General features: G+C 42.4%; 1 protein-coding gene across 6 annotated transcripts in view; it reads right to left on the minus strand.

The window, feature by feature from the left end:
* The window catches only part of CHL1 (cell adhesion molecule L1 like), a 434,380-nt gene that overhangs the window by 108,726 nt on the left and 308,803 nt on the right, over positions 1–16,851 (minus strand). For all 6 annotated transcript variants that reach the window (XM_069206369.1, XM_069206371.1, XM_069206370.1 and 3 more), the window contains 2 exons: positions 10,479–10,645; positions 9,143–9,308 (listed from right to left, as the gene is read on the minus strand). In XM_069206369.1, the coding sequence (XP_069062470.1) occupies positions 9,143–9,308; positions 10,479–10,645 (333 nt within the window). The remainder of the gene's footprint in view (positions 1–9,142; positions 9,309–10,478; positions 10,646–16,851) is intronic.

Here is a 16,851-nt window from a genome sequence, read left to right on the forward strand (position 1 = left end):
ATTTTTCATGCGGGGAAGACGTTGCGTCGATTTCCGGGGTGCGGACGGGCCTCCTCTTCGGGTTGTGGGGTTTTCAGATGCCCCGGGTTCTGTGCGTGGAATCCTAGGCTTGTTGGCAAGCTCTGCGTCGTTCAGGTGGGCGATGCAGGGAAATCTCTCCCCCACGGCAGGCGCAGTGTCAGTTTCCCCTCTGGGAGTCGGGCGTCATCATTCCAGGTCGGATGTGCGTCGATCTTGTGGGCCGTGCGTCGATCTTTTCCTTGCGAAGTCGAGAAGCGTCATCCCGGGTCGGCGTGCAGTGAATTTTTCACCGCGGAGCAAGATATGCGGCGAATTGTTTGCCGCACAAGGAGTCCAGTTGCAAGAGAGAAGTCTTTTTGGTCCTGAGACTTCAGGCAAGCTCTATCCAAGCCCTTGGAGAGCACTTCTTCACCACAGCCAGGGAACAACAAGGCAGAAGGGCAACAGCAAGGCAGCAGTCCTTCAGGGAAAGCAGTCAGGTGAATCCTTTGGGCAGCCAGGCAGTTCTTCTTGGCAGGATGCAGGTTCTGGTTACAAGTTTCTTCTCCAGGAAGTGTATGAGGTGGTTGGGCAGCCTTTGAAGTGGGGGAGACTTCAAAGAGTGGCTTAGAAGTGCACCAGGTCCCCTTTCAGTTCAATCCTGTCTGCCAGGGTCCCAGTAGGGGGTGTGGCAGTCCTTTGTGTGAGAGCAGGCCCTCCACCCTCCCAGCTCAGGAAGACCCATTCAAAATGCAGATGTATGCAAGTGAGGCTGAGTACCCTGTGTTTGGGGTGTGTCTGAGTGAATGCACAAGGAGCTGTCAACTAAACCCAGTCAGATGTGGATTGTAAGGCACAGAAAGTTTTAAGTGCAGAGAAATGTTCACTTTCTAAAAGTGGCATTTCTACAATAGTAATATTAAATCCAACTTCACCAGTCAGCAGGATTTTGTATTACCATTCTGGCCATACTAACTATGACCTTCCTACATCAGCAGCTACCACTTAATAATGTATGAGGGCAGCCCCAATGTTAGCCTATGAAGGGAGCAGGCCTCACAGTAGTGTAAAAACGAATTTAGGTGCTGCAAGGCTACAATGCAAGGGCCTGAGTCATCATTGAGTATCCCATGGGGCTAGCGTTGTGAAGTTCGGCGTTGAAGATACAGCGCTGAGTTCAGACAATGAGTCAATTCCAATGAGCTGCAAGGCTGTGATGTTGAGACTGTGTCGTTGTTGAAGCTTCCATCGACAAGAGATATGAGGGTCAGTGCTGAGCATGTGTTGTGCAGAGGGGCTGCGAAGGAGATGCAGGTCTTTGCAATGGGTCCAATCCACTCAGCAATGGTGATGCGTTGGCTCTGCTTGCGTTAGCTCTAAGCAGCATAAGAGATGCATCAGTTTTACAGGATCCACATAGCACCTTAAGTTCACTTCCAAAGGACCAGGACTGGTGTGGTACAACTTGGCAGGGTAGACTCACAAATGGCAGAGTTCAGTTGCAGGTGCAAGGTTTTTGGAAGACTGTGGTGTCCCTGAGGATTCAGGTCAGAAGGCCAGCCAGCTAGCCCTTTGAGTCACTCTGGGTTCAAGAGATGCAGGCCCAGTCCTTCCTACCCATGCAAGAGGACAGCAGGCAGCACGTCAGCATAGCAGGGCAACAGTACATCAGATCAGCAGTCCAGCAGAGTGGCAGTCCTTTCAAGAGCACAGAAGACTTTCTTCCTGGTAGATTATCTACAGGGCCAGAAGTGTACTGAAGAGATAGTGTCTGAGGTCCAGTATTTATATCCAGTTATGCCTTTGAAGTGGGATGAAGCTACTAAATCCATGTCTTTGAAATGCACAAGTACTCTGTCTTCCTGGCCCTTGCTCTAGACTAACCATAGGCAGTAAGCAGGCCTTTGTGAAGAGACAGGACACAGCCTTTTCAAGTATAAGTGGGCGGGGTAGAGCACCTCCCTACCATCCTGCCAGTGATGTACCATCCAGTCTCACAATACAATCCTCATTGTGTGTGGCTGTCTAGGGGAAATACATAAAAGCCAATTGTCAACTACATCCAGTCATGTGACCCAAAGCCAAGCTGCTGGTACCAAATAGCTAAGAAAAGAAAATGCCATCTTTCTAAAAATTGCATTTTCAAAATTGCAATTTAAAATCTGACTTTACTGTATTAAGGGTTTTTCATTACAGTTTCAGAGACATCAATCATGGACTGATCACCTTTTCCCATTTCAAAATTACAATTATAAAAATAACAAGGTAACTCCAAAAGTTTTCCTTTAGGAGAGGTAGGCCTTGCAGTAGTGAGTGAAAAACTATTTTAAGAGCTTTTTCCCTACCAAGACATGTACAACTCAAAGGCACATGCCTGTTTTTTAAATACACTGCGCCCTGGCCTTTGGACTATCCAGGGCTTACCTTAATGGTGACTTATATGTATTTAAAAGGAAGGTTTGGGCCTGGCAAAATGTTTAGTTTGCCAGGTCGAAATGGCAGTTCAAACCTAAATAAACACAGGCTGCAATGGCAGGACTGATACATGTTTAAAGTGCTACTTAAGTGGGTGGCACCATCAGTGCTGCAGACCCACTAATAGCATATAATTCACAGGCCAGGGGCACAGACAGTTCCAATTTACTAGGGTCTTATAAGTATATTAAATAGGCCAATTGGGTATAAGCCTATCTAATATGTTTTAAGAAGAGAGCACAAGCACTTTAGAAATTGTTAGCCATGGTAAAGTGTGCAGAGTCCTAAGACTAGTGAAAATGAAGACAGCAAACAGGAGGTCTGAAGGCAAAAAGTTAGGGGGAAAACTATGCCAAAGTTGTCAGGTCTAACTTGCTCAAATTCACATTTTGTGAATCTGTACTGCTAAATTATGATATTGTGGGCATTTAAATGTTGCTGTCAGGTGTGGATATCTTTGTGAACTGAACCCAAATGTCAAAAGTTCCAAAAGTGCATGGTCTAAATAAATCTACAACAGGCAAATATCTGAAAGTAGAAATAGAAAGTTTTCACCTGTGCAACATAAGGAAATAAGGAAATAAAACAAAGGAGGAAAGAAGCATAGTATGTGTGATATATATATATATATATATATATATATACAGCCTGTAGGAGTTGAAGTTGTTTGAAATAGTGTTCTTAGTACACCCTGTCCCACTGTTGCTTGTTGTGTTATTAACACATCTACACAGTAATGCTTGGTAAATGTATGGGGTGTTGACCAAGTGGCTGCTTTAAAGATTCCTGTCATTGGTATGTTTCCTAAAAAGGCAATTGTTGCTCCTTTTTTTCTGGTGGAATGTGCTTTTGGTGTTACTAATAACTGCCTTTTGTCTCTTAGGTAACACGCTTGGATGCATTTTACTATCCATCTAGCTAGTCCTTGTTTTGAGATTGGATTCCCCGTATGTGGCTTTTGGAACACCACAAATAACTGTTTAGTCTTCCTAAATGATTTAGTTCTATCAATGTAATACATTATAGCTCTTTTAATGTCTAATGTATGCAGCACTCTTTCTGCTACTGAGTCTGGCTGTGGGAAGAAGACTGGAAGTTCCACTGTTTGATTGATAAAAAGGTGAAATCACCTTAGGTAGGAATTTTGGGTTTGTTCGAAGTACTACTTTATGTTTGTGTACTTGTATGAAGGGTTGCTCAATAGTGAAAGCTTGTATTTCGCTAACTCTCCTTAATGAAGTGATCGCAACGAGGAATGCTACTTTCCATGTTAGGTATTGAATCTGACACAAATGCATAGGTTCAACTTGTGACCCATTAGGCGTGTAAGTACAATAATTAGATTCCATGAAGGCACTGGGGGTGTTCTTGGTTGTATGATACGTTTTAGTCCTTCCATGAAGGCTTTGGCGTCTGTAATTTCAACTTCCTCTATGTCGGCATACAAACGTTCTCACTGGGAATCACTGAGCCTGCCCAAAGCAAGGTCTTCCAGGTTTGTACCAGCATGTATTGTTGGGGATGCGCACAAGTTATAAATATGTCGGCCATATTTTGAAAATGTCAAGGATGTCACATTGTGCAACTTATCATCATCTAATATTTCAAGGATAAAAGTGGTGCCTCAGGAGTTCCCGATATTGGAAGCTAATGTATGCTCTGGATTTTCACCTTCACCATATGCTCGTGCAGTATAGTATTTCCCACGAAACAGGCATTCCCTTTCAGCCATGTTTTGATATTCTGTAGTAGCCCCTAAGATTTTATTGGTGATACTGGGGTCTGGAGGATTTCCCAGGCTCTCCTTCATTCTCTTGAGATTAGTTTCAAGTTTCCCTAGTTCTCCTTGGATGCAAGGTAAAATCCCTCTAGTTTTAGCAATGCACAGCCCTCGAATGGTGACCTTAACGGCCTCCCAGACAACACCATTCTGTGGTATTGAGTCTTTATTCCTATCGAAGAGGTCTGTCACTTCTCCCCTGAGTTCCTCACAGAATGCTGCATCAAACAGAGAGGATGGTAAAAGTATCCAGAAATCATATGGTGAAACTACCGCAGGTGACAGGTTCTTCATCACCGGTGAGTGGTCTGAATAGGTATGGGCCAAATGGGTCACCCCCCCAGGGGTCCCATATTTCTGGTAATAAACCAGTAATCTATTCTAGACCAGCGGTTGTAGGCACCCAAGTAGCAGGTGCCCTCTCTCCTTTGTTGATAAATAAATCTCCTTGCATCTAAGAGCCGTTTTCTTCCATTATTGTTGAACATGTTTGCCCATCTTGGCGTGGCATTGCTGGCCTCTGCATGACCTGTCCATATCTACATTAAAGGCAACATTATAGTCACAAAATCCAGGGTCACCTGTTTTAGGGCCATCACAACTCATAATTGTGATGGATATTGAGTCTAGTCTAACCAATACTAAGGTATATCTTCCTTGGGGGTCGTTAAGTGACCCTTGTGAAACAAAAGGAGTACCTTTACATATGAGAGTCACAATGCCACGGCATATGTGGAGAAGATAGAAAAATATCAATGAGAGGCCCATCGTGTTGCAAACGTGCTGTGAGATAGATACCCCAAGAGGGTTTCCTGAAGAACGGCAATATTGACGTTGTGCCTATCTAGATAAGCTAGTATGTGGCAATGTTTACGTGGGTCCCCCAACTTCCTCACTTTCAAGGTCAAGTAGTTTTAACAACCGTGTTGATCCGAACGCTGTCTTTGCATTGATACATTGTGCAATCCAGGAGTCCCCACCTCTCCACTGAGTGACCACTAAGCATGTAGAGCTTCAGGTATGAATATGCATGCATATATCAACATTTCAACAAATAACCATACTCCGTCTTTCCCCCCCTCCACCCACACTGGTGGCCCACTCCGCCAGGAAAATATGTTACTTCACTTGATCCCAAAATAGCTAAAGAAAAACATGTGTTAAAGCAGATAATCCAATTAACCAGCAATAATGGAACTGCGTCCAACATATTTCGACCAACAATCAGGTTTGTACTGAGTAATCATCTATATAAGAAAGGTATGAAGAAAAAAGTCAGAGTGAGAAAAGAGAAAAAAGGTGAAAGGGGGTGATAATAGTTGCTGACCGCCAAGTGGACTGAAGGCCAGCATAGCAGGGGATCGAATATTAAAAAGCTTAGAAGAAAAAAAAACAAGTATTGTCAGTGAGGAGAGAACAGTGAGATAAGAGAGCAGAAGATTAGGAGGAGAAAATTTAATGGGAGGTGTTCCTCTGGGTGCTCAGTTAAGGAGCCAAGCAGTTCATCCTCAAATTAACAAGTGTATCTGAGGAAACACGTGTGCCATTTTCAAGCGCAGATGCTAAAAGAAACAAATAATGTCAGCTATATTATGGCAACAGTGGTGCAGAGTAATGTGGACCCGTCACGTCTCTGCCATATCATTAAGTTCACAATACATGGATACAATCCCCGCCTTTTGACATTCATGAAAGAGAGTTATCTTAGAGACCTGTGACTTAGTTCTTCGGAGTTTACGAGGGTTTGATTTATGGGTTAGCCAATCGATTAATCCCACATCAGGCAGAGGCGATGGGGCTCTAATCCTCCTGGCAGAGGGGGCTCAATCAATGTTTCGCTTAAAAAATTCCCCAGCCTGTTGAGGGCGATGAAAGATGTGTGCTTGACCTTTGTAGCTAATTTGGAGTAGAGCTGGATAGAGCATGGCATACTGTATGTTAGCCTTTAGTAGCTTTTGCCTGATAGGCCTACATTTTTTCCTGGCTTCTTGTACAGTGGTAGTAAAATCCAGAAAGACTGAAATGGTATTGCCTTCGAATTGTAGTGCATTTCTTTGTCTGTAATTTAGCAAACACTCTATCATGGGCCTCTCTGTGGCACAGGGTGGAGGACACGCCATCAAAGCTCTGTGACCACGCTCCACCACTAACAGTTTCAAAAAAGCATCAGTCCCAAAAAGTATTTTAAGAAGATGCTCCACAAAGGTCTCCATCTTGCCCGTATTGGTTGTCTCAGGCACCCCATAATGTGCTGGTTGTTCCTACTGGAACGTGCCTCTAAATCTTCCTTTTTTTGCTGAGATAACCTTGAGAACCTTCTCCAAGTTTAACAGCCTTTCACTTCTGCTTGTATCTGCATCTTCCATTGCAGAGATTTGCTGTTCTGCTTCATTAAGACGGGAATCGAATCATCCCAAGTTATTAACAATGGTATCAGTTTGGGAGCGCATGTTATCCATTTTGGTTTCAATTGAGGTTAAACTCTGTTAAATGGCAAGAAGTGTTTTCATATCATCCGATTCAGTTGCTTCATCTGTTTGGAAAGGTGCTGCGGCTCCTTGATCATCGTTATCAGTGGGGGCTCAGGATGTTTTTTTCGGGCGACAAGTTGTAGTTTGACCTGCTTAGTATCCGTTTTGCCCATGGTTGTTACATTGGAAATGCCAGGGAGGTCCTTTTGTTGACAGTAAAGGTAGAATGGAGACACTAGGAGTGTTAGGGAGCGACTCCTCAATGTAGATCATCTCGTGAAGTGATGGTTAATTTCGCAGTTTCAAAGTCACACTACATCCCTTAGGCCCCCTGAGAGGGGCTCTAACAGACCAGTGAAATATAGGGGTGTAGGCCTTACAATGTAAGATAATAGCACATAAGAGTCAGTTCCTGCCATCTAGTGTGAAGTCTACAAATATGTGCACATTTGCAAATCCATTGTATATGTATGATTGTCTTCCAGACCCACGTGGATGTCCACAGGTAGATTTCAAATGTGCTGGAGGAACTATGTTGTTGTGGCCGCCTCAGAGATGCTCTTCCACAAGATGCCCACCCTTATGTCCTGGGAGGTATGCCATTCTGCTCGTCATATCAAGCCTCAATCACCCACTGCCATACGTCACCAGCTATTTTATCTGAGGCATATATCTTGGAGCGTTTTTGAAGGAGTACCAGCTGAGAACTTGTTATCAGGGGGGCCAATATAAAAATGCCACTGTTTCCACCACTGGAGGTAAATAAGAATGGAAATGGATGGAAGAGGATGGCTAGCTGCCAGGCCTGTCTCTGAAACAGCTGTAGGTCTGTAGGGAGTTTTTAAGTCATCATGCCTAAATTGCACCAAAAACAGTCATATTTTCAACACCCTGCGTCTTACATGGGCCCAAGGCCCCATTCGACAGTTCTGTAATTGAGGTAGCAGCAAAAGAAATGGTGCCACCAGCCAGGCCCACCCACACAGTTCAGGAGGCCTCAAGCTGCAATAGTCAGATGCACCTCCTTGTCCGGGCCCTCCACAGTTCACCCCTGGGTCATCACAATCTCAGCTCCCTGCCAGGACCACCTCCACTCACCGTCAGCAGAGCAGGCACCCTTTAGCCAGCAACTTTGTAGGTCCAGACCCCACCTCGCTGATTAAGTTCTGAAAGGCCCCAGCAGGTCCCTGCGCACAGCATGGCTGAGAGCGCGTGGCAGGGTTGAGGGGCACAAATCGTTGTCTCTCAGAGGGTTTTTTCTGTCCACTAGCACAGCCTGATTCCCATGGTGAGCAGGTATAAGTTAACACTACTTTTTACACCATATTCGGCGCCTGAAGGGTTGGTAGTGAGGGGTATTAGCCCCAGATGGCAGGAGCCTCACAGGAGAGCGGCCATCTTGCTTTCTGGCTTGCTAGGGCCCCCTACAAATGCCACTTTAAAATATTTTCTTCAGCTTACTGTCTCAAGCAGGAAGTTGTTTGAATGTTTGCAACTTCCTGTATCTGGGCACTTTTCAGTATCTTCTACTTCATCTCTGCATGGTTCAGTAACTGTCAGCATAGATAGTGTGCAGAATCCAGAAATTTTAAAGCCACCCCATAATTAAGGTCAATTCATCAAATTATTTACAATTATAATTCATCCCTTTACACATAATTTATAGATTTGTGGTTAGTTTAGTTGTGATTGCTGGTACAACTCACCAGTTCTGTGTCCAAAATATTCCAGGTTCAATAAACCTTAATTTTTGGTGATTTCTTTGTATAGAGAGCAACACACAGGAGACGGTGCCTTCATTATTTCCTTTCTCCATAAATCTATTCCATTTTTTACCATATTAAGGTTAGTAAGATGACTCTTTGTCAAATGTTTTTTCATAGGCATTGGTCTGCCTTGAAAAGTCTATCAATATTAACGTGCAAAGGAACCCTTTTGACCACAAGAGTAATTAATCTAAACTAACCAAATCCACAAAACCGTTAACCTAGTAGAAATGATCTCTTCTTTACTGGAATTATAATGTGCAGACATTCATACTTTACTCGTAATGAAAGAGAGAGAGAGAAGAAAGGCTTAGCAAGTAAAAGTAAATGAAAAAGGATGAAGTGTCATGCAACAGGTATGAAAAAATAGGAGTGAGGAATGGGGAAAACCAAGAAAGAGAGAGAGGTAACAGTGAAGAACACAGCTGAGCACATTGTGTCTGGAGGGCTTTGGACAGTGAAAGAGGATTGGAGGAGAGGGTGAGAAGGAAATGCATTCCCAGGAGAAACCACATTTCTTGAGTGAAAGAGGTGGATGACCAAGAGTGTAATGGGAGACACCAAAAGCGTATTGGGCTTGGATGTTAAGCAGTTAGATTTTGGATGATGAAATAAAAGAAGAAGTAAAGCACTGATTATTTCTTTGGTACCTGCTTGGTATTGTTTCTTCTGTCTCAAGATCTTCCCCATCCTTTTTCCAGGACAATTTCAAACTCTTCTTTAGATGTGAGTCCACCTCAGTGCGGCATCGGAGGGTCACAGTGTGTGATCTCAGTATATGGGGATGCTCTGGCGTGAGTGTAGCTTTAGTGGCACCTAAGAAAGCAATACAGTTGGACTGATTTATTTGTGACAGAGCTAATTGGATAATCAAAGGCATTTTACATTGTGCTGACCATATGTAAGCTTGAGGTTTTACAAGGTTCAGAAACCACAGTACTACAATTGGAAACAGCAATACTCTTCACACATATATATCTACAGTTACGTCATGCATTTGAATAGGAAGAAATACATTTAAAGAATAGTAGGTGTCTAATTGGTCTGGTTGTCAAAGCGAGATAAAATCTAGGATAAGAATGGTGGTTGTTGAGGTCATAAAAAGTAGGTAGTTTGAGTTACTATCCCTGGTTTAATTATATGAAGATGAAGCAGGTTTAAAAGGATGTGTCCTAATTAGCAAAGTGTCGTCAAAGGGCAACATGACAGAGAGTGAGAATCACACAGGGAGTTTATAGGACAACTTGCCAGTTCAGCATTGAGCAAAGGAAATCTACTTGTTTTCCATTAAATCGCAGGTAACATTGCTGATGAGAAGTAAGGGAGAAAGAGACCACTAACATAAGACGACTTAGCTAAGGACATATCTGATCAGACACCAACAAAAACTTAGGGCTTGATTTACCATATGGTGGTTTTTACTCTGTTTGTCATGGTGAAAGAGGATATTATGCCCTCCATCTTGATGGACAAAAGACCACTACACTGAAAGATCACTGCTGGCCCAGCAGTGATCTTCGTCCATTCACAGCAAATCCTGAGAAAGCACTAAAAGTTTGGTGCACTGCCACCATTTTCTAGGTTGCTGAGCACCAAACATTTTTTGTTTTCCAGAGTAACAAAAAAAAAAACTAAAGGAATCAACACTCCGTATGTTTGCTCCCTGGGTGTAAGGGTCATTATATTTTTCTGTTCATGACAGATATGTAAAAAGACAGACAGAAAAAAGGATATCAGACCTTCTGCAGTCAGCTGCTTTAGCTCTGATGGCCCATACTCCATCAGAGTAAGTTTTCCAGTGGTGGTACCCCTGCTGATGATCTGACTGATCCTTAACTGAGCAGGTTTGTGATGGAGTACCAAGTGTGACAAACTCTAAAAACACATTATAAACAGGAAACTTCTAACTGTAGAATGTATTGTAGAGACTGTAAAGCATGCAGGGATGGGACAATGTATGCAGCTTAACAGAGAGCAGTAGGTTACCTCGGACTTCTAGAATAGCAGTGATAGCACTTTTTCCAAGGGCATTAGTGACCAAACAGGTGTAGGCTCCAGAATCCTCCTTTCTTGTATCCAGGATCTCCAGAGTTCCATTATCATGGGTTAGGAAACGGTGTCCATGCAGAGGCGTTGTACTTTCTTCTCTTGTCCTGAATTTGAAATGGTGATAGACATTAGGCACCGAGGAGAATAAATGAGGTGCTTTAATGCCAGCACAGGTGACACATGCAAAGTTAATTATCAGATAAACATCAAAGAGTAGAAAGGGTGGAGTTCACAACTGGGTAACAGAAGCAATTCCTTCTATAATCAATATATTGCATACTAAATGTGAGATAATTTAAAACATTCAAGAGAGGCCATAACCCAAGAGCACAATATTAAAAAATGACATAGCAATGTTCAGGAATATAATTCGTAAATACTTTTTCACAGTTATGACTGCATAACTAGCACTGTTGGGACACTGCAGTAATGTTCCTCTGTCTGCTGCATTCTGGTAAGGGAGTATTTTCCATCTGATTTACCTCTCTTTTAGTGAAGCATTTAAATTAGCACCATAGTATCAATCGCTCTATCGCTAAACTAACTTACTGAGTGCATCATACATAGAAATTCATCATTCTAGCACTACTTATGGCCATAAAGAGATCTCTGATGTTTCCTCACTCAGAAATCAAAAAGGGGTAACTGCTTTGTCTACTTGCTTCCTCCGCTCTTTTAGATACTATCCTGTAACTCAGCAATTCATGTAAAGCTTTTACTTGATACCTGACTTATTAGAGTTTAGTGGACTTGGTACTATGCCACAAAAGTAGCAGAATACTTGTCCCTCAAACTTAAGGATCCTTCTCAGTATTTAGAATTGGGGACCTTCTAGGTTAATGAAAGCCTAGCCTGTGCAGCCTTTGACTGATTACCCCGCTGGCACTGAGCTATCAGTCAAAGTACAGACAATCTACTTTATTTAGTTTGGATGTTCTGGCATGATCTTTTCATGATCTAGGCTGTCTGGGGAAGCCGTGCACTCTTAAAGAGGAAAATAAATGAATTACCCTCACGTACTAGGAGAAAACTCTTACTATGTCAAGGCCGTTTATTTTGTGTTTTTCAATACCGCTCCTGCTTTCGGAGTTTGTTTTTGAAAATCATACTTGGCTGTGGAAGGGTATTGAACATAGTGCCTGAAAAGCAAAGTTTCAGTGCCGTCAATGGAGCTGCTGTGCCTGTGGCTCTGGCAGGCATCTCTAAATACTGCAGTCTGTGTTCTGCCAGGGGGAACAGAGTACAGCCTATTTAACCATAAATAAACCTCTTAGTTTTGTGTTGTTTTACTCCACCAGAATAGCTTTTTTGTCCAATGCCATTGCTATGTAAATTAAACATACGCTTGACTAAGTGAGGTGAAAGATGGATGAAAAGTAGAAGTAGAAGTTATACTTCAGGACTTGTGTTGGGGCTATCGGTATCCTGCCATAAAAACATCTGAAAAATGCCATTAATGACCCAAAGACACAGAACTTGGTGCTGCAAGCCCCATTTCTGTGTTTAAACTTGCAAGATATACTAAGCCTAGTAAATACCTCAACTGTGATGTCACTACTAACTAGGTCTGTAAGTAGCTCATAAACCTCCACCTTACTTTTGATTGTGGTTTAGGTGTTTCACAGCAGGAAAGACCACTACTGCAAACACAACCCATTAACTTCCCTACAATAAAGTCCCATCCCGTAGCTTCTATTTAAACACGTGAGCTGTCCTAAACAAGCTCACCATAGCTACATTTTTTATGTCCCGGATCCCTGCACCCTAATTTATTCCCCATTTTCCACTTCTCCCCGACTTCTCTCATTTAGGTTTCAGGAAGCGCAGTAGAGGTAAACAGGAGAAGCGGGGGTGGCAACAACAATGACTGATCTGTGCAGTGACCAAGAAATGAAGCTGACATACCCTGTTGTCTGCCTGCCATGGCCATCCTCATTTTTCCTCTCTTTCTCAAAGTTCCTGAGTCTTACATTATCAAAAAACTTTTCGGAAAAAAAAGTAGTAAGTAATACATATATTTATATATACAAATAGAGACTTCTGGTGAGCCCTCTTCATCCATTATTCTAATCTATCTTCATTCTTATTATGCTTCTGACCACCACAGCATACAGCAAAGGACAGCAGGCAGTCCACTTGATTGTTTGACTAACTCCAGTGTGAGTGAGTCAGTTTTATTGTACAGAGGAGCACAATGACCAACAAAACAATATCCTGCAAAATCAGGTTTGGTAAGCCAATGTTTTTGAAAATGATATAATTTTTTGAATGCTGTAGGCATTAGGGCTAGAAAATGGATTATGAGTTGTGAAAGGCACAGGGCTATGGGTAGGGTGAATGTTTAGTATTAATGGCAAGCAAGATGTTTATGCGATAGGAGAGGTTGAGGGTAAGGACTAGGTTTGGGACTGGTGTGTAGGATTAAGGGATGGACATTTTTGTTATGAAATGCAATGCTAAGGTAGGATCATTGTATTAGTCAATACAAAGTAAATTAGAAATAATGTACATTTTGATGGGTTTATATCAAGTTTATTAATTGCCCTGACACTCTCTGTCATAATAAAGATTCAAGATTCACAGGATAGACCATTGACTGTGAAAGCATAATGGCTTTTTACATAATTTCATGATGAACACATCTGTCAATTGTCAGGTATCTGGAAAAGAGTCCAGTGCAGATGTGAGAACAGATCTGTAATGGGGCTAAAAGGCCTTGAGGTTTTGCATTGCATTGCAGCATTTATATAGCACTAACCATCCATATGTAGGGTGGTGAAGAGCTTGCCTACATGAATAGCATGCTACACCATGTAGGATGTGTGGTTGGAAAGGTGTTGTTTTTGTTTTGATTCTCTGTGGGAACGGTTTCCATGATGTGTGTGATGACCACGAGAAGCAGTAATAATGTTATGGGACACAGTGTGTAGCAGTGTGTTGGATAATGAAGAGTAAGAGACAGATGCACAGTTGTATGGTTTTCAGTGTGCTGCTAGCTTTGAACAGCTCTGCAGATCCCTTTATGTTATTTCACACAATATAGTCTCCTTAGTTGGTTACTGGATTGGGTTGACCAATCTGATATTTGTATAGGTGTGGTCCTGAACTGGCTTAGGTGGAGTGAGAGAGAAGTGAGAAGATCTTTAAGTATGGGTATTTTTATTATCATCCTATATCTGAGTGCCTATGTGAGAAATTCGGCACCTGCAGTGAAAAGACTACAATAAAGTCCTGTAAAATTGTGCAGTAATGTGTGACAGATCTCTTCAGTTATTCCAGGCCTGTTCATTTAGTTATTGTTGGAAATTGGGTTTCTGGTTGGAAGAGGTATGCCCCTTGTCAAAGCCGGAATCACAAATCTAATCAGGATAAACCAGATACATACCATAAATTAACATATGCTCACCCTCTGATAGCTTGGCACAGAGCAGTCAGGCTTAACTTAAGAGGCAATGAGTAAAGTATTTATGCAACACTTCAAACAGTAAAACAGTGAAAACACCTTGGAAAATAACTCCACACCTGGTTATAAAAATAGAACTGTAATGTTATGTCAAACATCCAATAAGTAGAAGTTGAGATATGAATTTTTAAAGATTAAAATGCAATATAGTGCTTAGAAGCATAAGCACCAACTGGGGATATCTGGTCATGCTAGACCGGGGTAAATGCAAAACTTCAGGGCAGCTGTGATGGAGTGTGGGTCCGATATAATCCCAGGTAAGTCCTGCTGAAGTTTTACCTTCTCAAAAGGTGAGCCATGAGTCCCACTGGTGGGGAAGAAGTTCGCTGGGAGCAAGGAGAGCACACCTGGCATAGTCCATTGCACACAATATGTTGTACAGGTGTCACGGCAGACTTGAGCCTCATGGTCATGAGTGGTGATGCTTGCTGTGCAGAGAGCTGATAATGCTGCAGCTCATGTTGATTCTTTGTGAGCATGGCTTGGTTCCAGTATGAGTGGGCCCGTTCGCAGTCTCAAAGAGCCCAAAAGCTTGAATCCAGGAACCAAAAAACACTTCCATGGGCCCAGGACTACGAGGCGCATCTTGGGGGTCAGGAGCTGGCTGAAGAAAGGTCAAAGAGCTGTAGCAGAAGAGTTGAAAGTGTTTTGTGTCCATGAGACTTCAGATTGCAGGGAACAAGCCAAGAAGCCCTTGGAGTCACTTTGATTCTGGGATGTTGAGATGCTGGTCCTGTCCTTCTCACTCTCAGGTTAGAGGGCAGCAAAAAGCAGGGCACCTCAGCAAAGCAGAAGTCCAGCAGAGTAGCAGCTCAGCAGAGTGGCAGTCCTTGTAGCACCACAGCAGTCCTTCTTCCTGGTAGAGTATCCACAGGTCCAACGTGTACTGAGTTGGTGGTGCTAGAGGTCCAGTACTTATACCCAGGTGTGCACTTGAAGTGGAGAGACTTCAAAAAAGATCTCTTAAGTGCACAGGGACCCTCCCTTCCTGCCCTGGCTCCAGACTAACTACAGGGGGTATGCAGCCCTTTGTGTGTGGCAGGAAACACCCCATTCAGGTGTTTCAGCCCTTACTTCTCATCCTGCCCAGGATGGCCAATCAGGCTGTGGATGGCCTTTCAGTCACACCTAAGCTCCCTTAGTGTGTGGCTGCCTAGAGGGAATGCCCAAGCCCAGCTGTCATCCCACCACAGACGTGTATTGGAGACAGTAGGAACCAAATGGCAACATTAAGAAAATGCCAACTTTCTAAAAGTGGTATTTTCAGAACTGTAATTTAAAATTTGACTAGGCCATAAGTTGTGATTTTATATTGTGAGTCCATGGACACCAAACATGACAAACGGATCTCTTCCAGATTGTGAATTGCACGTATAAGATGTAATAAGGTAATACCAATATTATCCTGTGGGAGAGATAGGTCTTGCTGTAGTGAAAAACAAATTTGCAAATTTTTCATTACCAGGGCATCTAAAACTTAAACGTACATGTCCTGCTGTTTACATACACTGCACCCGCCCTGTGGGTCATACAGAGCCTACGTTAGGGTTGATGTATATGTATAAAAAAGGAAGGTTTAGGCCTGGAAAGAGGTTTATCTTGTCAAATCGAATTGGCAGTGTCAACTGCACAGCCATGCTCTGCAATGGCAGGCCTGATACATGGTTAATGGGCTACTTAATTGAGTGGCACATTCAGTGCTGCAGACCCACTAGCAGCATTTAATATACAGGCCCTTGGCACATGTAGTGTACTTTACTAGGGACATTTATGTAAATTGAATATGCCATTTGGGTATGGGCTTTAGGGGAGAGAGCACAAGCATTTTTAGCATAAGTTAGCAGTGGTAAAGTGTACAGAGTCCAAAAGCCAGCAATAACAAGGTCAGAAAATAGAGGCAGGCAGGCAACACTCTGGGGGAAGACTGCTCTGAGGCTGTCAGGTCTCACACTGATGTTAGTCTTTTGCCAGTTCCAGAATAATGTTTGTATTTGTTTAAAGAGGTCTTCTAAGACATGGATACTGAGCAATAATGATGACCAGGTAGATTTTAAATAGGGCTGCAAAGATGATGTTCATTCTAGAAATCAGCCAATGGAAAACTCTTACCCCAGGGTATATCAAGTATTTATAAGTGCAAGAACCATGACAGATAAGAAAGAGCACATAAAACTAGCAAAAGCAAAAAACACAGCTCGAAGCAAAACAAAAGATATATTTCAAACATCAATCTCTGCATTACAAATCGTTTCAATCCATTGAAACTTACATTATGTATCCAAGGCTTGGTACCAACCTATTGTATTCAGCCATGAGATGTAATGTAGCCAACTGGAAAGAGCAAGTAATTAAAGTCCTAATAAATCCACAATGTTTTCAATTGATGTAGGATGTTTTATGAGACTCTGCAACTTATTGTGCAATGGGAATCTGGGGTAACATTAATAAAACATTTCCAAGACCTTGGCACAGTAAATGGGAAGTGAAAGAATGATGCAATGAGAGGGAGTGGTGACTTTGCTATGAGCGAGGAGCACTTTCAAACTATTCAATTTGTTTCTACATGTAGCTGTCTGCAGTATAAATTTCATGGGTATGATAAAAAATATTTATAGCTACAATATAACAATTAATGCCTTCGGCATCATAGCTAGAAAGTTTAATATGACAAAATGTACCTTCTGCTGCAAGCAACATCCATGCTAATAGTCTAAAAGCACTATGGTACTCTCCTTTTTTGTATATAGTATTGGAGAAATGACTGAAGAAATAAATAGCATTACTTGGAACTGGGGATATCTAGCAAGTAATTTCTTTGGACTTGGTACTGCTGTCTATTTTACTGAA

This window comes from Pleurodeles waltl, chromosome 9, assembly GCF_031143425.1.
Source record: "Pleurodeles waltl isolate 20211129_DDA chromosome 9, aPleWal1.hap1.20221129, whole genome shotgun sequence".
NCBI lineage: Eukaryota > Metazoa > Chordata > Amphibia > Caudata > Salamandridae > Pleurodeles > Pleurodeles waltl.